Source organism: Dryobates pubescens, chromosome 16 (assembly GCF_014839835.1).
Source record: "Dryobates pubescens isolate bDryPub1 chromosome 16, bDryPub1.pri, whole genome shotgun sequence".
In the NCBI taxonomy this organism is placed as follows: Eukaryota; Metazoa; Chordata; class Aves; order Piciformes; family Picidae; genus Dryobates; species Dryobates pubescens.
In genome coordinates this window covers 22,399-46,372 of record NC_071627.1, presented here as the reverse complement: position 1 = coordinate 46,372, position 23,974 = coordinate 22,399, and the positions used below count along the sequence as shown (strand labels likewise).

Sequence of the window (23,974 nt, the reverse complement as noted above, 5' to 3'; positions counted from 1 at the left end):
TCAAAACTTGGTAAGACCTTTAACCAATGGCAAAGCATATGGCTAGAATTATGCCCAAACCTGGAAGAAGCACAAGCATCTCACAAGCATCCCACAAGGCAGCCGCATGATCTTGCTTACTCCAGAGAAGGCAGGTTGGGCTGTCTATCCCAGCTTGGTGACACCTGGCTCTTTGTTTACTGAGCTCTGGGCTGAGTACCCACTCCAGAAAGAAGGGGGAAGGAGGGATGTGAGCAAAACATGTTGGGACAAATTTTAGCAATATTTGGGGCATAATTCTGGGCATAGGCTCCCTTCACAACAGTATCTTCAAAACATTCAGTCCATCTCATACTAGTGAGGATCTCCATGGACTTTTGTTCAGGCTTTAGTTTAGGCTAGCATTTTATTAGCTTAGGCTGATTGTGAATCAATTATACTAACCAACTAAATATGTCAAGTTGATTAGACTGATTTCCCAACATTTGAATATCTGACAGAGATGTCCGTTTTCTAAATTCTGTGCAAAGTTACTACAACATTAAACATGACAAGGAATAATCTCTGCCTGAAGCTATATGACACTGAAATAGAGATAAAGCAAGTTTCTGAATCCAGGTCAAAGATGGTTTTAATTTTGCTTATTTTGCCAGGTTTTGTGAATCTACCCTATTCTAATACATGAAATGATGATGCAAATAAATGTTTAAACTGTGCTTTTGAATGACGCATGCAAAGAACTAGGAAAAGACTCCTAACACACTTTCCTATGCAGTTTTGCAATTTGAGTGTGAAAACTTGTTTGTAACTAAATACAAGTTTAGGGCAGAAGCTTTCAAAAAGAAACCAAATAATGTCTTTAAAAAAAAACAAAGTAGAAGTGACTAATGCCTGTCTTCATATTCAGACTCATCTCTGAACAGTCCAGATTTTCTTCCTCCCCACTTTTTAAAACTCTGTATCGGGGCCAAGAGATACTTAAATTTGGACTGAATGATTAAGGAGCTCTTTTAATTACAAATAATAATAGAAATGCATAATAAACATTAATGTTGTCATTTGATATTGTACATTGCCAACTACACTAGATTAAATAGCTTGTGCAATGTTAGAAACATTGATTTTGTAAATGTTAAACTGAAGACACCTAGAGCACTTCATCAGAGCCAAAATCCATTTCTTTCCAGGACTTAGAGGCATTTCTTTTGTAGTGTTCAAGTTCCTAAAACAGAAACATACATATTAATTCAATCTCTCCATTATTAGAAGTAATAAGATACATATATTAGCCACTTGAACATTTAAAGCACATACAGACATTTTTGCACTGTAGAGAAAAAACACAGTATATATATTGTTAACAAAATTACACTAAATGTGCCTTTTCTTAGTCATTCAGTTTGAGAAACAAGGCTTGTTACATACTGTGACAGTTTTAGGCTATGCCTTTAAGAAGAGAGTTACTGGAGCACTCTAGCTGAATGTTTTGGTGTGAAAAGGAAAACAAAAGATAGTTCTAAACAAATTTCATTGGTAGTGGGAATGGAACTTTAAATTTCAGTTTTAGTTCAGTGTGTCCCCCAGTCTGTCTGTTTCAGTCTGCCTGGACGGCTATTTCTCTTTCTGTGCTTGTCTGACCTTGGACTAATGAGATAAGAAACTAATTCTTTTTCTTCCTTTAGCATAGGCTTTGAACTAACAGAATTTCCCCCTTAATAATTACTTTTCTCTCTCTAACCCTTTCTGGGAAAAAAAGGGAGGAAGGGGGCGGGTAGGGGGTGGAGAACTGAACCTCTCACCACCACACATACACCCAGGAATGTAAAACTGTATGCGTGTTAGAAACCAGAAACTACTGTTTCAAACATACCAAATTGGATTGGTAATTCCTTAAGAATACCAAAAAAAGGAACCAGAAGAACAAGGCTTACTTTGGGTTCTTTGGGGTTGGTTGGTTTGTTTTGGTGGTGGTTTTAAAATATTTTATTTCATTTCTGTTTTACACACAGGACTGAACTGAACTTCTGTAAAGCCCACAGGTTACCAGTGGTGATAACTTACAAGAGATACCAGTGGAACTCAGAAACCCATAGAGAAAACAAGCTTGTTCAGCATACAATATCTATTCAATCTATGGTACTGGATATTTGTGGAAATATCATTCATCATTGCTTGAGTTTCTTTGGAAGTGTATTACTCATCACAGACAATGATGCCATGCTCTTACTCCTGTTTTACAACTAGTTGTTAAAATAGTCTTTCAGGTGCTACTGTTTAGTAGATTGGAAAGTTAGCATCTGTGTGTAAAAATAAAATGGAGACTCAACAGAATAATTAAAATTAGGCATCATTTAGATGGTAATTAGATTATTAAAAGCAAACAAAGGCTCAAGTTGTGGAGGCAAACTAGGTATGAAAGGTGATGCTATTTTTGACACAGCTGAGTACTAGCAAGGTAGATAAATTACCTTCTTTCAGTCAAAAGTGCTACCGGGAATTCTGAGGCCTCTAATAAAAGGTTCTAGTTACATTACCTAACAACAATTTCATCTTCTGAACTTTTTGTAGTGGCACATACTGTCAGGAGTTATTTCTCAGCAAAAATTGCTTTAGAAAGCACTATGATTCCTTTTTGTTCACTTAAGAAGGCTTCCTACGTATTCACAGGAAGTTGATACTCTGTCGAGGCACTGCTAGACTTAACCAGGTACTGCTTGCAATATTAAAAAAAGTCATCATATCATACTTAGAACAGGCAAAGAGCTGGACTTCAGTGGTCAGTATAAATGTAGCAAACACCATCCAAAGTGGGCATTTGCTTTATTTGATTGCTATTCTGATTTTAAGGGAAGAGACTTGATAGAGTTAAGGGAGGTTTCACTGTAGGCATACAGATACTAGAACTGTTAAAATTCACACCTGCTAAATGTAACAAAAGTATTCTGAATCCAGAGCACAGAGGGAGAAATTAAAAATAAAGGGCAAAGCAACAAAGAAATCATCATCTAGAAGTTGTATGAAAATGGTAAGTGACTTTTATTTTTTTTCTCTTGGGAAGCAACTTCAGCAGATTTCTCAGCAGTGCAAAAATTTCAGAAAGCATCACAGATTTATCAGCAGTGAGAGGATTTTTTATTAGTGAATGTTCTTCCTGATGCTTGCAGAGGTCTAGTTTTACAGTGGAGTAACTCATATATGATTGACAGAGAATAAACTGTGTCTAGGCTAAATCAGTAAGCTACATTATTAAATGCAACTCTAGTGCTACTGGACTGTTCTATCCCTAAGCCAGTCTTTACTCAGTATTTTCAGCCCCTTATTATTAATATAATTATGACCTTGGAACATTCCAAACTGTTGGAAACTTGCCAACAGTGAGGAACAGAAAGAACACTATGATTTACTTTTTTTTTTTAAGCACATGGTACCTGCATTATGCTAAGTAAAAAATTTCATTTCTAATGGCTTTCTCAAAGGCTGCAGGAAGGAGTAAAATTAGACAATGAATTTTTACATACAGCGACAATATTATCTGGGGTCATGTCTACAGGTGCTGCCTAAATGATCAGCCTCAGAGAGTATCATCTGACTAAACTGTTTCAAGAAAGAAGCAGAATTAATTTTGCTGTAATTTCAGCTAGCTAGATGGCAAATTGGCACTAAAGGCAATCCAAAACAATACAGAAATGCATAGTATCAACTCCACAGCATGTGCTAAAACTGTAAAGCTGTTCTACCACATACAGAAGTACAGAACAAAATGATAAATATTTATTTTGGACACGTGTCTGGGTATAAGACTAACATTTAACAATAAGAAATGGAAGAACAAAAAACATTAAATGGAAGGGTGTAAAGCCCCCCAAACATTAACATATTCAGCAACTGAGGACAAAAATTGCTGCTAGGAAAATACGCTTTCTTAGATTTCATGTAAAACAGAAAGCAAAATAAATCCCCCTTAGTCAGAAATGTAATGTAATGTTTCAAACACAGCTTAAAGATCACTCCAGAAACCCTTTTCTAAAAGGATACCTTCCTGATCATAAAGATCTACGCTACCAACCTAAACAAAATTCTAGAACATACTGTAAGTATCATAGTATCAGTCAGGGTTGGAAGGGACCACAAGGATCATCTAGTTCCAACCCCCCTGCCATGGGCAGGGACCCCTCACACTAGATCAGGCTGGCCAGAGCCTCATCCAGCCTGGGCTTAAACACCTCCAGGGATAGGGCCTCAACCACCTCCCTGGACAACCCATTCCAGGGCTTCACCACTCTCATGGTGAAGAACCTCCTCCTCACATCCAGCCTTAATCTCCCCACCTCCAGCTTCATTCCATTCCCCCTAGTCCTATCACTACCTGATATCCTGAGAAGTCCCTCCCCAGCCCTCTTGTAGGCCCTTGGCTGAGAGATTCTCTCCCCAAACTGGAAGAAGATCCTATGAAAGAATGCATCTCAGTGTGCCAAAATGCTCACTGGCATTACGGTTTCTTTGTTTTCTGGATACTAAGTGTAGGTAGCAAAGATCACATTTGCAAAGAATTAATAATGGCAATTTAAATATGCTTTTGATGTGCTCCAAGTGCTTTAAGCATTATTAGCACTAGCAACTTGTCCCAGATGTCTAACAGGGGCATAAAGTGGATTTAAATTTTTCTTTTTAAATATTTCTGTGTTTATAGAAACTCATCATCTGTCAAATGGGGACAATCACACCTAATCTCATAAAGGGATTAGGAAGAAAGATTTAACTGATGTTTGTGAGGCACTAGGATAAGATAACATTATCACACACTTTCAGAGAAAAAAAAAATTAATACTTTTGTGTTCACTGAAGTGTCTGAATGGCAGGTGGAGAAATAAGGTACACAAAGAATAAGGATGATGAAAAGAAATACTGAACAATTGAATTGAGACATCAGCAAAATAGTATATGATCATGTAATTAAAGAAAATACTCTAATGTCTACAAATATGGAGGAAAAATTAAGATTATAGAAAAAACCTTAATTGTTGCATTCCCCCATTTCTGAGGGACAGATACAAGTTTATTTTTTTCAAGTAGATTCTTACTGAAAGTGCCCTCAGTCTGGAACATGGTGAAAATAACCAAGTACAAAAACAAGGATTAAAAATCTTAAGCACCTAAATTTCAGTAGGAGATTTAGTAACAGTGCTCTAATAATGCTCTTCAAATTGAGCACCTGTTCAGACGTGCTTTCATGTGAAAACAAGAAAGCTTATTCTTGGCAACCAAGTAAGCATCCTAAATAATTTCTTCTCCGCAATATGAAGACTAGAATTTCTCTGGAGTAAATGGAAGATCCCATCGCTCTGTTACGTGTATTAAGGTGCCTGTCATACTTCTGTGACCAGCCACACCAGTCTGACAAAGGAGGGTCATCACACAATATGCAGTCTCTATTTTGTTGAATGAGACTGAAATTGTCTCCTGAAGTTCTGCAATACAGTCATGACAATGAAGTATGCCGAAAAAACGTCCCTTGTTTTGTTAGCTAACACAGGCACAGAGATGCTGATTTGACACCAGAATGACTTCTAGTTGTGAACTACATGGTTAATTAGATGACTCCAGTTTCAGAGGAAACAGGAACACATTTCTTTGCATGATGTTATAGAACCTCTCTTTCTGTGTATGGCTTGTTAGTCTTGACAGTTAGGCCCTGCTCAGTGAGATCTCCTTCCATTACTTCTTGTTAGCTGACATCAAACCTCATTAGACATCTACTATTTTCCTTTTTTGTGTGTGTGTGTAATATACTTTACAGCATTAGGCTTCACCTAGAACTGCTACTCCCTCAAGTAACAAGGAACAGTCAGGGTGAACTTTGGCATGGTGTGACACTGTCTTAAATACGTGATTGGGAGGCTATCCAACTTTTTGAGCTCAAGGTTAGCTTTATCACTTGCTTCAGGTAAATGAAGCTGCAGTCAAATGTCCAAATGAAAAAGGTCTAAGCACCTGTTTTGAGTATTAGCATGACAGTATAACCAAGAGCTGAAGTAAAACCAAAAACTCTAAAAAGGCATCATAGCATACCTACTTCTCTAGAGAGGATTTCTAAAGAAAATAGAGCAGACACCCCCATGTGCCATCTTCCTGCCACAAATGTTACGAGAAGGAACTAAGGAACAAGACTTTAATGCACTTGCAGGTGCTTGCAGATGCAGGTGGTATATGTGAGGCTCTAATCAACAATATTATTTTAAAAGACCTCACTCTTACTGAGGTTACATGCCTACTTAAAATCAAATAAAGATGACCATAAAGCATCAAAACCAAAAAGCAAAAAAATAAGTAAGAGAAACACATAACAAATTTGTCATATTGCTAACATTTTACTGTGTCTTCTTGTTCTGGTGCTGGTTGCCTGGGAGAAGAGACCAACCTCCACCTGTCTACAACCTCCTTTCAGGTAGTTGTAGACAGCAACAAGGTCTCCCCTGAGCCTCCTCTTCTCCAGGCTAAACAACCCCAGCTCCCTCAGCCTCTCCTCATAGGGCTGTGTTCAAGGCTTCTCCCCAGCCTCATTGCCCTTCTCTGGGCATGTTCAAGTATCTCAATGCCCTTCTTAAATTGAGGGGCCCAGAACTGGACACAGGACTCAAGGTGTGGCCTAACCAGTGCTGAGTACAGGGGCAGAATGTCTTCCCTGCTCCTGCTGGCCACACCATTCCTGGTACAGGCCAGGATGTCATTGGCCTTCTTAGCCACCTGGACACACTGCTGGCTCATGTTCAGCCAGCTGTCAATCAGTACCCCCAGGTCACTTCCTGTTTGGCAGCTCTCCAGCCACTCTGTAGCACTTCATGGGGTTGTTATGGCCAAAGTGCAGCACTTAGCACTTGGACTTGTTAAATGACATCATGTTGGACTCTGCCCATCTGTCCAGCCGGTCAAGGTCCCTCTGGAGAGCCCTGCTACCCTCTAACAGATCAACTCCTGCCCTCAACTTGGTGTCATCTGCAAATTTACTGATGACTGACTCAATCCCCTCATCCAAATCATCAATCTTAAAAGCCCTGCGAAGAGCACAAAATGCCAGTAATTCCCAGAGAGAATCTGTTAGTTAAGAAATACAGTCCCTGGTGCTGTGTTCTCTCTCTTTGAGATCAGAGAATGAAAAGCAGTAAACAATTGCAACAGTACCATTTGATATAAACCTGCATGTTGTACATCTGTGGCAAAAGGAAAAGAATTCTGAAAAGACCTAGTTGAGATGTGCTCTACCCTGAGAAATGGCACAGCGAGGAAAAGATATCCTCAGAGACCTTTCCAGAGCAAACAGATCTAGAAAGAGAGTGGTATATCTCATAGTTAACTCCAGAAATATTAGAGGCAAAATAATCTTGTCTAAAAGAAAACACACTCATGGTATAATGCTAATGAAAGAGGCTCTTGTACAGCCAAAAAAAGTATCTCAAATACTAGCTGACAGTTAGTACATGGGAGTCAGCCAGTGACTTTCTTGTTTCTGTACATTTTTTCAAACTGTTTTCCAATTTTATATTTGAGAGTTCAACCTTTACTAGAGTACACAAACCCTAGATGCAGACAAACCCTTCTCAACCAAGGTTACAAAGTCAGAACGGAGTTATTTAAACTTTGAATTGCCACAGTTATCCTTAAATCTATGAAGAGTTTTATTGAGCAGTCCTGACCAAATCAGGCATGCTAGTCCTTTTATCTGACTCAGTGGCATGGACTGTATTTTTGTTTTGTTGCTGTTTCTGTGTTTATTTTTCCTTTTAAATTATCTTTGAGATAAACAAGCAAACTAGTTATCACTTAAGACTCCATATTAATTGACCAAAACTAATTGAGAAAAATGCTAATAGGCACTTCAGTGATTGAATTTAAACTTTCATTAGGAAACTTTAATTTTGCAAGCCTCATGACTTCATTAGCAAAATACTGCATATTAATGTACTGTTCCTCCTACACGACAGGTATTGTAAGACTTACAATGCATTTAAAATGTTGCTGTAAAAGCAGCTGGTTTGTGCCATTTTGGTGTAACTGGGAAATCCAAAACTGCTTCGAGAATCACTGCGTCTAGAAGAGTTCTTTTCTTTTAGATGTCTCTTTATATTGCTATCTTGGTGCACTTCAAATTGAATAAAATTCTCAGACTATAAAACATTAACATACAAATAATCCTGTAAAAATTAAAACTCACGATAGAGAAGTTTAGAGAATAGCTGCAGATAACAAAAGTATTTTTCTCTTTAATGCTCAAATTTCTTGTAGTAGTTCAACTAAAACTGATGGTTTGCAATGCCCTTGAACAGATTAAGAGTCTAAAAGTCTTCCTCTTTTGTTTAAAACCAGAGAATTATTAATTTCCTGTTTGATTTAATCAACACATACCACTATCTTCTTTTGCAAGACATTATCTAACAAACCGAGTACACCATGGTTATTTTGAGATACACAGATGAACTGAGTATGAGATTAAATGATAAATTACAAAAGAAATGTACTTTACACAATTTAATGATTTCTAAGACTGCTCTTGATGTAACAGGAATTCAGGACTGATGCCTGCATTAACAAGATATCACAGGTAATGTGCCAGTTCAAAGACTGCAGGGGGTTCCTTAAATTGCTTTCTTCTTCTACCTTATTAATGCATTTCTTTGGATCAGGTAACTGTGGGTTTACTGCCTCGTGCAATCTAACTAAACACTACAAAAACAACGGCAGTGACAATCAACTGCATTTGCTTCCTTTTTCAAGCATGCAACAGGATGAAATTTGCCGTAATATATTCAGGCTAGTTGAGATTAACTGAAATGCAGTTCAATGAAACTTCCCCTCATAAGAGTGAGGGTCTGTAGAAGCATGCAAGATCTAGATTTATACAATGTGCCACCATAAAGCGCTCTTAGAAAAACCTCGTTTAGCAACAGTAACTTGGTCCCCAAAGAAGAGAAATGGTGTGCAAATAGCCCACATACTAGCTCTGAGAACAGAACAGAATGTGTCTCTGTCATTATAGCAACGACTTTCCTGCGGAAAACAAAGGAATCAATATGAAAGTGAGATCTTCCAGGCTGAGTATGTGATACTGCTTTCAAACAAAGAAAAACACACAGCCCCATAACTATTATATCAAGGAAGACTACACTCCTACTCATGTGATGTTATGCACTGACCTGTAAGGCAAAGTTCTTACCTTCACCTAGTTTGCCACTGATTTTTTTTTTCTATAAAATTAACTCATCACAAATGCAGGAAACACAGAAACGTCCAAATTCAATATGAAAACCAAGACATTTTCCCCACTAGAAGTCTTTCCTGGAAGTTAGGAGTTAAGCCAAATATCTGGAAGAATTCTGTTCACTCTTTAAATGTACAGAGCCTGCAAACTCAAGTCAGGAACATTATCATCTCAGCACTTTCCCCCCCCCTCAAAGGAGAAAGTCAAAAAATTTTAAAAGTAAACAGCCCTCTATCCCAAATTGTGACACTGCTTCCTAGACTTTCTGCTAGACAATGCCCAAATGAGAGCACAGGTGCAGAAATTGAGAAATTGCTGCTAATAAAGCTGCAGAGCTTTGCTTCAGTATTATTCTAGGGAAATATTTCTGGAAGAGAGTTGGAGGGAAAATCTGAATTACTAATTTCTAAAGAAACTACAGAGCCAAAGCTTTTGAGATGTACCAACCGGGGGTGGGAAAAAAGCACCAACAGTTAAGCTGAAAACTAAAGTAGAAGCCATTTAAAGGTACAAAGGGGATTACAAGTATATTCCACAAACTAATTCAGCAATGCTGGTGGTTCTGGAATACCCGACTGTGAACAGCAGCTGGACGGCTACCACACACCTGTTTTTTCTGAGCTCTCATGACATCAACTTCATACTCAGCATATTGTGAATCCTGTGCAGGGTCCTTGGTACCTTGCAAATCACAGAAAACCTAAAAGAAATAATAACAAAATCACAGGTGATAACATTTATCATCTACTCTTTCAACTGGAAAATGCCATGTTGTACATCTTATGGAAGTACAAATGTACAAATGTATTAAAATCTTGTATTTATGGAAGATTTTTTTATGCTATAGGACACAAATTAAATTAAGAAAAATCTTACATTGGAAAAACGATAAGTGATAGTGCAGTTAGATTTTAATGAAAGAAAATGTTCTAAGTGGGTAGCTTTTTATTATTCTCTCCTCAAAATGAATCCTCTCTGGCTCATGATGTTTGGGCATAGTTAAGGTTGCTCTTTGTAGAGCATTTAATACTTGAGACTAGAATTCAGCTCTGATTGCCAGAAACATTACTTAAATAGCTGAGAAACTGATTACTACCTTTTTGTCAGATACCTGAATTTTAATTTACTTGAGGGAACTATAATTTTAATTCCAGAAAAACGAGTATGCTAACAGAAAGAAACACTATCAAACGAAGATCCAATCTTTTTTCATGTTGTCACGCACATTTTTCCTTACTCGTAGCAGAAGGAAAGCAGTGAGAAGGCAATCTTACAAATGACACTCATTATTAGGTGAGGTGATGGAAAAACAAATGTAAAATGCATAAAAACAGCTTTAAAATTTACAGTGTATTTTGGAACCAAGCCACAAGACTGAAAATCTACTTGACAAATCTGTAAATTGGATTGTACCTTAAACACTGATGGAGCTTGCAAGATGAAAAATTTATTTATTTTTCTAGCTGTTTCAAAGGGAATTCAGGAGTTATTGGCAGGGGGGTGTGGTGTGGGAACCCTAAAAGGGAGTAATAATGTAACATTTCATGTCTGTGAGGCCCAGGAAGTGATAAGAGATGTTGTACCTCTAAACCATGTGAGAAAAAGATGGGAGTAAAAAATAACAAAGTGTTGCCTCTTTGAAATGGATGGGAAGGCAACTGGGGAGAAAGCACTTGTTAAAGATAAATCAGTGGGCTTAATGAGACACTATAGCATTCACATATGTCTCAATAAATAGCCACCAGCTCTACAGGTCTGGGCCATTTCATCCACCCTGTGGCAGTGGTCACCTCCTCAGAGCTGGTCTATTGGTTGTATTTCTGCTCTCCACGTTGAGCCCAGCAGGTCTGGGATCAACATATCACTTGATGTGCCTAGGAAAATCCACAGTGTGGGGTAGCAGAAATGTTTGTTTACCATGTTTTAAAAAGGAGACGAGAAAAAAGTAATACAAGAAACAACAGTTCTTTATAGTTTGAAACATAAAATTTAGCCTTTATCATAGCACACCGAGAATGGCATTGTAGTGACAATTTGTTCTGTTACAAACAGCCTGAAATAACTGGTAGGCTTTGTCATGCAGCAGTTAAGTGAATGGCAAAGGGTGCATTCAGATTTCTCCTCACCAAGAATGGAGGTCCAGATACTAAAAACTAGAAAAAGCCCAGTTCGTGCACCACAACTTAAGGCACAGTTTAACAGCCTTCAATTAGCGGTCTGCTCAGGCAAGCCATAGGGCAGGAAATGGCCAGGGATAGAAAACTGCAATACAGTCTAGTACTTAAGGAGAAATCAGCAGCCTGCTTTCAAATAGGTGAAAGAGAAAATAATTTTGATGTCCTAACAACAGGATTTACTTTTATGGAAAAGTATTTGGGGGGGTTTCCTCTAGGGACCAAAAAATTCTGAATCAATTAGAAACCCAATGTAGTGATACGTACTTACACTGCCCGTAGCAAAATGACAGATTTGTGCAAAGAATTCTAAGTCTCATGCCCCAGAAGAACAAAGATCAGTAGGCTGCTGTGGGCAGGAAGAGCTCTCCTTTTGGAACATCACTGTCATTTGGTTTCGATACTAGGGGTATGTCACCTTACAGAATGCCCAAAATTTTGAGTATAGCTTGTCTCTCAATATGATGAAAGGCAATGGTATAATTTCTGAAGAGCCAGAGGATTACATCAGTACTTTCATTATTACTAAATGCAGGAAATGACTGAAGATTTAGAAGCTTATTAGCTTCTAATCAAAGCCCCACTATACACAAATCTGTTTAAAAATGAATATATTAAAGAGTCTAGAAAAAGCAGAATTGCTAAGTGAGACTGAAATTCCAGTTGAAACGATTAGCAATATTTCTGTTGTTCTGGGAGAAAAGCAGCTGTGCAATAGACATGTAAAAACCTACCTTGGGAGGAAATACTTTCTCAAATACTTTTTTCCACAGCTCCAAAGGTGTTTTTGCACGCATCTTTCCAATATCACTGTCAGAGGCAGGTGGTGGTCCTACGGTTTACAGCACAGTACCGAGTGATACATGTGTATTGTCATAACAGCATAAGTTATCAAATCATTTGGGATAATGAGCCATCTAATTTGATATTTTATCTTCTACGGTGACAAGCTGCAAGAGGTTTGAAAAAAAAACATTGCTCTCCTACCACAAAACAGGCTAACCGGTACTGTAGATTTTTCTTTCAAATCTAAGCTTGTTGGTGCTTCACCATACGAGGTAGTCCTGATGCTTCATTAAGCTACCTAGCAAACCTGCACAAGTAATTCTCAATAATATAAATACTGACTTGTAACTTTAAACTTTATAAGCCATTTCCTTCAAGACTCTGTTGAAACTTATGTGCTATAATTCAACTTCATTGTTAAGTTTTTTTCTCATTTTCAAAAACAAATAAGCAACAAACACAATGAACAGAAAATGTCCTCACCTATTTGGCTCAGTGAATCTAGGCCTGCTGGTATAAAGAGGGGTTTGCTGTGATCCACTGATAGAGACTTGCTAAACAGAAAATAAAAAAATGTATCAAGTGAGCATTCAGTAGTCAGTGAAAAATGACATTGTTCTAGCCAAGACTGGACTCTCACTGGGCCATGTTTCTGATGCATCAATTTAGGGAAAAAAACCCAAGGAATTATCACTGTCCTGTGCAGACACAATCAGCTGAGATGCACGAGTCAAAATATGTGAAAAAGAATCTCTTAGAGATCACATTATACCAATTAAAAAAAAAAAAAAGTGATGAAGATGTTGGTTCATTTCATTAAGTCCTTTTAGATTCTGGGCAAGACATTTAACAGTTGGAAAACAGTTACGTTACCTTTTATCATAGCCAAATGCCAAGTGATTAATAAGAACATGGGCTTTCAGCAGGAGAGCCTCAGATTTACCGGTAAACTAAATGAATCAGAAAACAAAATACTCATTATGATCTTCCATCACAGTAGTATTACATTATGTCATCTACACAGAGGATTTCAGGTAGAGCCTGGCTAATTCATGACCTCAGCAAATTTAGTGTATGTCTACTACATTTATTAGCAAAAAAAAAATAAATCTCACCCTCCCTTTCCAAAACATTAATGGATTTACAACTGAATATATAGATCCAGAAACATTAACTGAAAAATAGCACAAAGATTAAAGAAGGAATTTTAAAATGTGAAGCATGCACATTAAGAGACACACATCTTTTGCTCAAGACTTGGTTAAGATTTTGAAATACATTAAAAATTGTTCAGAAAAACGACAAATATTTACAACAATAAAATTGTTCACACATCAGAAAAGCAGCTTGATAGGGGCAGAACTGGTATAGATTTATCAGAAAGTTCCCAGAATATTTTCTCAAAGAGCACACTTGTTCCTGTGCAAGGGCTTCTGTATCCTAACAGATTAATGTCTTCAAGAAAGAAGTCAGATCCCTACTCCTTTCAAGAGGAATCAGGATTTAACAGTACAAAGAGATTAAGGATCCTGGGTTTAGGTTTTTAATTTCAGTAACACTTATACACTTTCCTCAAAAAAAAAAAAAGCGGGGGGGGGAGGGGGGGAGAAAATCAAGACAGTTGTCTTCTCAGTTAACAAAAGATGAATTCACGTGTCAAAGTAGAAAAGCTGTTGTTGTAACAATTTAAAGCACACACAAGTAATCAAAATAAACCACTATTAAATATTGTTATAGAAATGACAGATGATAAAATTAGGACTATTTTCTGATGTAGAGAGAGACCAAGAGGCAGCTTTCTATTTGGATTGTGAATTTGATTGTGAATTTGATTGTGCATGTTTCTGCCTTTATTCAGCAGATTATCAATTTATATACCCACATGAATACTTCATTGTCCTTATGGTTGGCAGTTCCTGCTTACTACTATAATAAAACCAATCCTGCCTTTATTCCTCAACACTGTAAGAGTGACAATCTGGTATGCTTTAACTGCAGTGCGGATGAGCCTTTGGATCTTAAGTTTTTACTATCAAGGGCAATAATGTGCCAGACACACAGAAAACTGAATTTGGGAGCCAACCAACAACTATTTTTAGTTAATTTTTGCTGATACTGGTAATTACACAGTTTGTTTGTTCACAAGGTATGTCCATCCATCCCTGTCCAAAAACCTGCAACTCATTTGACTCATTAGCTCATGAAGAAGGATACTGTAAAACCAATTAAATCCCATTTTCTCCACGTGTTTTACATTTCTATTTTTTTAAAGATTGTTTTGTAACACAATATTGGTCCTCTCTATCCTCAGTTAGAAAGCAAACATACACACCACTAATGATGCTCCATAATAATGTGAAACAAATCGAAGCGTCTTGCTTATTATTTTCCTCATTTCAGAGTCAAACTCCTGAAAAAGTTAATATCAAAGCATACACATAAGGAAAAAAACCTCCAACATATTACAACTTCTCATTCTTTAAATCAATTGCAATGCACTTAGGTCACAATATATAAAGCTTTCAGCTGTCAGCATAATTACATCTTAAGACAGAATCAGTAACAACCTACTCTGAAAATTAACGTCACAATTTCTCTTTGTTTCCTTTTCACAGAGGGAGCCTAATTGAGGCAGTACGTTAGTCCAGAAAAAGTTCCTTAATTTGGAATATGTATTCAATTTTCAATTAATTTGTTTCATTTTGTTTAAAAATTTTTGCAGTAGAAATAGTGCCTACTACAATAAGGATGTTTTTTTGCTGTGAAAATACCTGAATCTCAGTAAACATTTGGGGGTGTGTCTTCTAAATTCTACCACCTGCAAGATTTCAAAGGTGCATCAAAATACCTTTTCATTGATGTGTCTTTAATATAAGCTCATAGAGATGGCCTTCTCTGGATAAAGTGAGCTAAAGCCTGGTGTCAGTGAAGCCTGCAGGAGTCTGTCCTTGGACCCCAAGAAATTAGGCTGTTAGGCTGAATCGTTGATTTTTAAAGAGGTTATGGCTCAGTATTAATGCCTCAGTATGAAACAAGGCCCAATACTTAATTAACAAAGAATTAAGTAACTCAAAGTGTGAGCTGAGTATCAATGCACTAGGTAATCATCTAGAGAAGCACAAGCTGCCAGCATGACAGCTGAATAACAAAGGTACTGTTCTAGCTTCTCACGATCAAGTGCTGCTTGCAAATTGAGTATGCGTTTGTTTGGACTTTTAATCTCCTGGGATAGAATCCAGAACCTTTTCCTCAAATAAAAGATGAAATTACTCACTTCTCTCTAAAATCTTAAAATCTCAAAAGTCCCAGACTGTTCATGCTGCCACATCTACCAAAAAAATCTGGTCAGCTGACCTGAAAGACTCCCCTCTTTCACTGCCATAAATTTACAGCTGCTGTCAGAAGGGACACATGGAGCTGCATTTCTCGTGTTATAAAAAATCGTGTTGGTTATTTTGTCTTTCTTCCATCTTTGGTCTGCAGCAACTTGTATATCAACATTTTCTAAGTGCATCTCAAAAGCATCAGTTTAGGAGTGTTTGTGAAGGAATGACAGTATGCCTTCCATAATGATGTTAGCTAGAAAAAAACCTTTGTGGTAGAATGCTGACTGGCTATACTTTTGTTTAAATGATTACTATTACATGACCAAGATTTTAGTACACAGAATCATTACCAGGAATCTTTTAAATATATAAGGGGGGAAAAAAAATAATTACTTACGTGAAAAATGTCATATTTGCTTCCAATTATCAGCAAGGGCACTGGAAAAGGATCAATTAACTCATAATCCTATTAAACAGATACATGACAGTTAAGCAGTGTAAACAAACTGTAGAAGGTTGTAACTGTTTAATAAATGTGAAAGAGGGTAAACTTAATTCACAGAAGACAAGCTCTATTTAATGTTGAATGAAATTTAATGCAATATTGGCCTGGGTTTGGCTGGTATAGAGTTAATTTTCTTTCCAGTAGCTGATACATTGCTGTGTTTTGGGTTTAGGAATAGAATGCCACACCGTATTCTACAACATTCTTGTTTTCATCATGAATGGTCAGAATGCTTACTGGCACAAAAGGGCTCTTATGCTATATACTCCAGCTCCAGCATCAGATGGGAAGAGTAGAGTAGAAAAAGCTCATATATTCACAGAATAGGTGGCTTTTTGACACAATCCCCCTCCTTGTATCATATCCAAAGTAATACAGACAAAAGCCTGAGAAACTTAAACTGAATGACTTCCTTATGTCACACATTTTCCAAACAGTCACATTCTCCAAACCTGAAAATATTTAACATTTTCAAATGCTTGGTAAAAGCAGGAAGAGGAAATGTCACCGTGAACATGCAAATCAGCATTAATGGACAAAAAAAGCTCTAAGTGTGTAGACTGAACTGTTAAATAGCCTACTTGTGATAAAAGTTTTAATAAATACACTACAGTAATTCTCAAGTTATCTGGAAGGTTTTCCTGTAGCTTATATAAAATGAGGCAGTCCAATTGTGTCCATGCAATTACTTATTCAAGCTGCTTTGCTTGCAGTGGAGTGGAAAAGAGATGTGCGGCAGGAGAGGCTGACCTAACTGTTCCCTTTTAAAAACAGTTATTTCCAACACAGGTTAAATGACAGCCAGTGTATTAGCAAGCTGCTGCACATACTCTGAGAAGAGAAATGATGGCTGGGGAAAAAAAAAAAAAAAAAGGCAAAGAAAAAAGCTTAATATCTAAAACAAAAATAATTGGCGATAACATCAGAAACATTACAACTGGCATAGTGAACCCTATTCACATTTTGACTATGGAATGGAATTAATTTTTGGCTATGGAATAATTTAGATGCATCCAGCCTTTTCAAACAATACCTGAAGCTGATTTACTTAAGCTTTATGGAATATATCTGCTCCTTAAGAAAAAAACACCTCTAAGAACCTCAAAAATTCTTGTTTATCATAAAAGTATGTTTAGCTATAAGCAGGCAAATAAAAATCTGTATAAACTGTCATTTACTTTGGCTATAGAAAGACAGCATTTCCTTCCACAAAAGCGACATCATTTTTTCTTGAACAAGAACGAAAGTAAAAAGACAACCAAGGATTAACATAACATTTTGTTTGTGTCCTTCCTGGTTTTGACAATGAAGGCTGATTAGAAAGTCTAGTTTAGAAGATATAATTGTGTTCCCTACAGGGCAAGTATAAGTCTTAACTTCATAACAATGAATAGTATTATTCTTTTTCCTTCTTGAAAAAAGCTTGCAGTTTTCTGGCACATAAACCCCTATACATAAACATGACACTGTGGTCATGATTTATTGGCAAGTGTGCTTCCTGTGTAGGTGGTTCCTTTTTGTAAATTATGTTCTCTAAAATTAAAAACCAAAAATCATAATCCAGCAGGTCTCAAACTACACTCAAAATCTTCTGTTGCACACACTGCTTGAAAATTCTGAGCACTTACTACAACCACCCCCATTTTAGAGAAGTTAGAGTAACTAGATTTATGTGCCAAGTCTTTGAATTGTTGAGTACTTACTTATGCATTATATACACACAACATTTGCAGAGGTTTAATGCACAATGACTTTTCATTTCTATTGCGCATAATCTAGTTTAGCTTTTCCAGAGATTTAGTTAGCAATTATGTTTAAAGGACTGATGTTAACATTTCTGAAACTTTATAATTTAATTAGTTGTCAGATTATCAAAAGGCATTGAGTTTGTGATAGACATTTAAATACATGCAAAGTATATAGTCATGTTGATGGCTGTTATAACTATATTCTTTGCTTAAATTTGTACCTTCAGCTAGTCTCTTGCTAGATGACTTTTGTACATTCTAGTTTTCATCTTCATTTTAAAAAGGAGGGGAAAAAAGCCAAAATGCTACTCTAAAACTATTTCTTTTGACTGATGTAACATGCCATAACAATCACATTAGATATCTAACAAAAAGATATAAGAAACCTTCTTTCCTTGTTTCTGCTCTTATTGAATTTTTATTAAATTGCTATAATTTTCCAGTGAACAGGTTCATCTACATCAAATGGATTCTCACTCATGCATAAAAATCTAAAAGAGTTGTTTATGATTTTCAAAAGCACTATCTTTAACTGTATAAAGGCCTGTGACATCTGGAGAAAATATTAGAAGTAACTTACTGGATGATCCTTCTGCAGAGTGTTCTGAATCCTCTGTTTAATTTCAGTAGCTACTTCAGGATTTGTCTTTTCTAGTTTGGTTAAAATTTTGTTGACATGGTGCCTGGTGACCTGCAGAAGTTTCTCCATAGTAGTCCAGAGTTCATTAGGTTTGGACAGATCCAACACAAGAACTACAGCAAATGAGCTATTAAAAAAAGGAATTATTTGGCCAAATCTTTAGTGCATGAGACAGTCAACAATTTTTATGCAACCGTACCTGCAAGTTCAAATGCTGAAAAGCAACACATGTGAAAATACGAATGCTAAATAGAATTACAGGAGACAGCAAAGGAAGACAGTCTTTAAGAATTCTCTGAGCCCTGGAGAAAACCTTCTTTTGTTTATTGTTCAGAACTACTAGTTTGGCAATTTTCTATCAGAAGTTTTAGCAGGGCTGTATATATTAAATTTTGTTTCTAGAGAGTTTGTTTCAAAATATAAGTGTGCCAATCTCCTGAGCCTGTTTAGCTCCTTCTTCCTGTATGACTGGGCACTTCTCCTATTATGTATACCTGCTATCTTGGAATTCTACAGTCCTGATGAAGCAATGTTAGCAAATGGTTTTACAACATGAAATGGGAAAAAATGGCTAAGGGCAATATTATGTGCCACGGACTTTGACAATTAGCTGGAACCTCAAATAGGTGTATGAGAAAAGTCTTCCGAAAGATAAATGAAAGAAGTGAGAATACTCAAGACATACTTAGCAATTACTACGCTTTTAAAGGTGGATTCTAAAGAGAAATGTTTTACATAAAAATTCCTCTACCTGCCTCCCAAAACTCTAGCTGCATTAAAGAAGAACATTGCAAATGCAGCCCCTGGAATGGATGCAGTCATTCTTTCACAATCCATTCTGACTCAAAAAAGGCTATTCCAGGCCAGAGAAGTATTTGAAAGACTAAAAAGCAAACTGACTGTCCAATTTACTTTAAAATGCTGTGGGGAAAAAAGTCTGGTGAAAAATCTCTGGGTGAAACTAGATACAGTTTGTGGAACCTTTAAATAAGCAAGCTGCTTGACTACAGATGAGAAAAACAGTGAAAGGTGAAATAGTAGAATCCTTGACTAGCATGTTAAAATACTGCTTTATGAACAGAAGTGGTCTTACAGAACAATGTTGCTATCCTATCAAAGGACCTTAACATCATCCCCATCAGAAAATTCCTTATTAGTAAAAAGGGGAGAAAGGACTGATGGGAGGTGGACATCACTTCAGTTTATTGAGACAACAGCTGAAAAATGGTAGCTGACTTTTTAACCCTAAGCTCTTCTAGAAATAAAAAGCTTCATGTCAGAAGTGGAGTTTTTCATTCACTCTCTCTGAAGTCTCTCACTAAATAACAGCATTATCTTAATAGCAAAAACAGTAGCAAATATACATGATAAAGATTGCATCCCTCTTTTTCTTTTTAAAGAAAAAAACCCCAACAAAAGCCAATAAACCCAGAAGTTAAAGCTCACTACTAAACAAATGAAGTGAAGCACTGTATTGCAGAATGTATCTTTTTGATCATTTTCTCCCCTTACATTTTCAACTCCACTTCCAAAACAGGAAATACATTAAATGTACCTCCTATTACATGAAGAGTTGCATAAACAAATAAGGTATTTATTCTTCCTATTCTATTCCATCATTGTAATGGATTTTTAAATCAGCATTCCTGCTCCCTTTTATCTTCAAATAATTCAATAGTTTTAGTCCCTGTCAAAATACATTCTCTCTTGTACAGTGGGCTTGTCATTAGATGGCCACTTACCATCACATTTTTGGCCTTGTTTGTCACCATAAAAACACTGCACCTTGAAGAGATGGCATCCATGTTTGCATACAAAAGCAGGAAGCAATATTTTATTTTTGTATGCCCCCAAGTTGCTTTCTCACTGAGCAGAAAGATACTATGTCTTCTCCTACATTTCTCATTCTATCTACCTACAGTCAATCTATTTCCTTCATGTTATTGCTTTCTCTTGGTGCTGGAGATTGCTAAGAACAAAGTATCAGTGGTATTACAATGATTTTTAGGAAGACAATTATCAATATTGCATCTCACATTTTGAAAGAATTTTCCAGAATTAAAAGGTCTAGAGATTTACTTATGTTTGAAGGAAAGATGAAATTAGCTTTGAAGTTGCAATATTAATCACTTACTTTAAGTTGTTGCTAGTGATTGGTATTTGAATCAGTTCCAGTAATGAAGTTCCACCACCTAGTTCCCAAAAATGAGTGATATCTTTAGGCTGTAAAAGAGTTTCTTTATGTCAGAAATGTGTGTTTCCATGCCAAGAGAGGATCTTCACCTGAAGTTGAGGTCCCATCCCTGGAGATGTTCTATAAACTGGCATGTGACTCAGAAGAGCATTCATTACTTCACTAGTATTTTCTGGAAAATGAAACCAAATAAACTCCCCATGTTCAAGAAATTCCATACAGCACTTACAAAAGGCTCCTGCCATGCCTATGACTGCCTTGATAGATGGTGACAATAAAGTAAAGAAGTCAGGAAGCAGCATGATGAATCCCTTTCTTTTGAGAGCTTTTTTTTCTTTTCTTTCAGATCAAGACTAAGGCTTTTTCAGGTTGCAACTGGGAAAGTAATGAATCTCTACCTTCACATTTCAGGGAAAAGTTTTAAGTGATTTTTATCATTCAGTCATATCACTCCTTGCATCAGTGACAGAAACAGCAATTACCTGCAGGTATAGTTATCACTGCCAGGCAATGCTGTGATGGGAGAAGGGTCACTATTTCTGCTGACATAATCTGCAGTACAAAATTTCATGATATGGACACATAACCCCAAAATGTAATTATGATTTAACATCCTCTAAGATGGTTGCTTCTCTCATAAATGAGTTGCAAAGCATCTTCAACAGTTTGTACTTATTTTGTATTTTAAAGACGAAGTTAAAGGCATGCATACTAAGTTTCAACAGGAAAATAAGAGCACTCTAACATGACAAACAAGGTGGTTTTCATAGATGAATCTCATTGCTTTGTGTTATAGTTGGTCTCTGAGATGGAAAATTAAAATACAAAATTAAGATGGCTAATTTAAATAAAATTATATTTATATTTAACCCCCCTTTGTGTTTCACAAATAATAACCCAAACCCTGTGTATTGATATCGTAAACAATATATTTTCAGGATACTCACTGCATTGTGTCTCCTTGCCCTTCTTCCAAAAGTATATTCCAAGGCTAATGTTGGCTTTGGAGTCTCTTCCCTATGCAAGGCAAATAACTTCATTTTGTCAAGATCCTCTAAAGAAAGACACTTAATTCTACAGTTACTAAATTGTATGTATCAGTTCAGAATTTGGCTCAGAGACAACAGGGCAAGGAAGACACTGAAAGACCAGGCCTCCGTTGCTTAAGACAGGTGTAGTAGCAGCACCGACCAAACAGATGGCCATTTAAGCTCTCTAATACTGGAGAAGGACTGAAGGGGTCAAGTGACAGGTAGTAATGAAGGGAAAAGCATTTATCCACAAGTGACCAACCAGATAATACAATATCTGTATCACACAATATAGATATTTATATAAATTTTAACCCACAGCTAAAACCTACTGAAAAAAATTTAACACACATACCTCTCCAGACACCTCAGTATAATAGTAGTTTTTCCCTGGAAAATTAAAAACAAAGAAGCAACTTACTATACAGTCATTAAAGCACAAAAGCTAGTATACTGCACGAAACTCAATCCAGCTACATTACCATTATAATTACTAACTAATAGAGATGATAAATACCATAGGAATAGTGTGCTTAAAATCAGATGCTGGTGATCCATCTGGCCAACTCTGTTATAAAGTATTTAATAGTTTAGAATTACTACTAATAAATTTATGGAATGGTTGGTTTCCACTGGAATTAATTATTATCATTGAGATGGGGAAAAATACTTCAAATACAAATAGAGAGACAGAAAAATGAGTCTTTAAACTCATTAAAGCATGCCACACTGAAGGCGCTAGCACTTTTATGGTTTATTCCTGTGTCCTCTCTCTCTCAAAAAAAAAAAGTGAATTGCAGGTACCTGTTAAAAGGCATGTTTTCTCTGAAAAAAAGATAATTGAAAAATTGCTGATTAGGAGGTTGTGCATATACCAATCACTCAAAAATTATATTCTTAAAAATACAACTCGTTTGGTCAAAAAGGCAAGTATTTCCTCATCTACTTTACAAATCATAACAGGAGAAAAACATAAAAAGAATAATGACCAAATGTGTGGGACAAAGAGTTAAAACCATCTCAGGCATGTGGAACCAGGAGTTTGCAAACACATAACATGTTAAGGCCTCTGTCTATCCCAAAACTGCTATCCACACACTTACACAGGGAAACTTGCCACATCAGTTAAAAAGGGAATTATTGTTTCTGGCTGTTACTTTTACAAAAAATGGTGAAGCCAAACATATCATATATTGTTAGCATATCATAGGTAACAACAGCTGAAGTTTTCAATCCCCAAACCATAAACATGAACTTCTGAATTGTAATAATGCAAAACTGGTCCACACTCTGGCATGCCCACTCTCTGCAGAACAAGAGCCTGACAATATTTTGTTCTATTTAGAAGAAATAAGTGGACTTCAATATCTCAAAAGGTGTTTTCGCTGTCACAGAGTCTGTTCAAAAAGCACCAAGTTGTATATCACATTACCCCATTTTTATTTCCCATAAATAACATCGATTTTTCCCAAACTTCCACATGCTCTTCGTCGTCATCGGTGTTCCCTCTCTTCTCCACTTCGGCTATGGCAAGATCCCATAAAGTATCACTAGTTGGAAAAAAAATAAAAGCATCATTACAGAAAAAACAATGGACCCTAGACCTGAAAATACATAAACGAATACATTTAGAATATCCCGGTTTACAATTACTTCACATCACATGCCCTCTCACTGCCGAAGTATTTAATCTAAAAATCAGATTAAGTGAAAGTTCTCCGATAACCCCAACAGACATTTGTGGCATACATTGAGTGAATACCAGCGGTGAGGCGGGAGGCTTTGTTCTAAGTGCGTTTGAGACACTTTTAAAGGGTTTTCTAACCATTAAGGCTTTTCAAATCACCCAGCAGCTCCGGGTGGCAGCCTTTGGGGCCGGCAGCTCCCGGGCGCTGGCACCGCCGGGGCTCGAGAGGTTTTAGGACCATTCCGCGGTGTCCCGAGGGAGCCCACTCCTCGGGAAACGACGCTTTTGCTTCTCAGGTTCCCCCACGACCACCTGCGGGGCCGTGGGCGTGGGCTGGGTCTCCCCCGCTGTAAGGGGTGCCTAACAGGAGCAACCGGCTCCTCGCACAAGACGTATCCCCAGCCTGACCTGCGCCCCATTGGCTTTCGGGGACAGAGACCGAAAACTTTCCCGCCTCCCTCTCCTAGGCTGTGCTCCCCGGCCACAGACCCCTTCCTCAGACGGCAGCTGGGGGAAATCCCTCTCATCGAACCCGGGCAGAGCTCCCCATTACCTGCCCCTGGGCATGGCTTCACAGGGCCCCGGCCTAGCTCCCCGTCGCCATGGGAACCGTACATGGGAACGCTGGGAGATGTAGTTTCGCTCGGGCAG

At 37.2% G+C, this 23,974-nt stretch overlaps 1 protein-coding gene across 1 annotated transcript; it reads right to left on the bottom strand.

Annotated features, from left to right (window-relative positions):
• Positions 1–859: 859 nt before the first annotated feature.
• DYNC2LI1 (dynein cytoplasmic 2 light intermediate chain 1) lies at positions 860–23,850 on the bottom strand. The gene is made up of 13 exons (XM_054168620.1): positions 23,483–23,850; positions 23,069–23,186; positions 21,992–22,026; positions 21,553–21,622; positions 20,546–20,634; positions 18,352–18,538; positions 15,916–15,984; positions 14,525–14,602; positions 13,066–13,142; positions 12,676–12,746; positions 12,141–12,238; positions 9,840–9,932; positions 860–1,201 (listed from the first exon to the last, which is right to left on the bottom strand). Exons 1-13 carry the CDS (start codon positions 23,848–23,850, stop codon positions 1,127–1,129), a joined length of 1,428 nt encoding a protein of 475 aa, XP_054024595.1. The 3' UTR covers positions 860–1,126.
• Between the last annotated feature and the right edge of the window lie 124 nt (positions 23,851–23,974).

What these genes read in the sequence shown, in the direction of transcription:
- DYNC2LI1 (XM_054168620.1), bottom strand. Translation starts at nt 23,850, where the DNA reads ATGAGAGGGATTTCCCCCAGCTGCCGTCTGAGGAAGGGGTCTGTGGCC. An exon ending in ATCACTAGCAACAACTTAAA is followed by an intron (nt 18,539 to 20,545) that starts GTAAGTGATTAA and finishes TTTTTTTAATAG; the next exon opens with CTCATTTGCTGTAGTTCTTG. An exon ending in ATTATGGAGCATCATTAGTG is followed by an intron (nt 13,143 to 14,524) that starts GTGTGTATGTTT and finishes TGATTCATTTAG; the next exon opens with TTTACCGGTAAATCTGAGGC.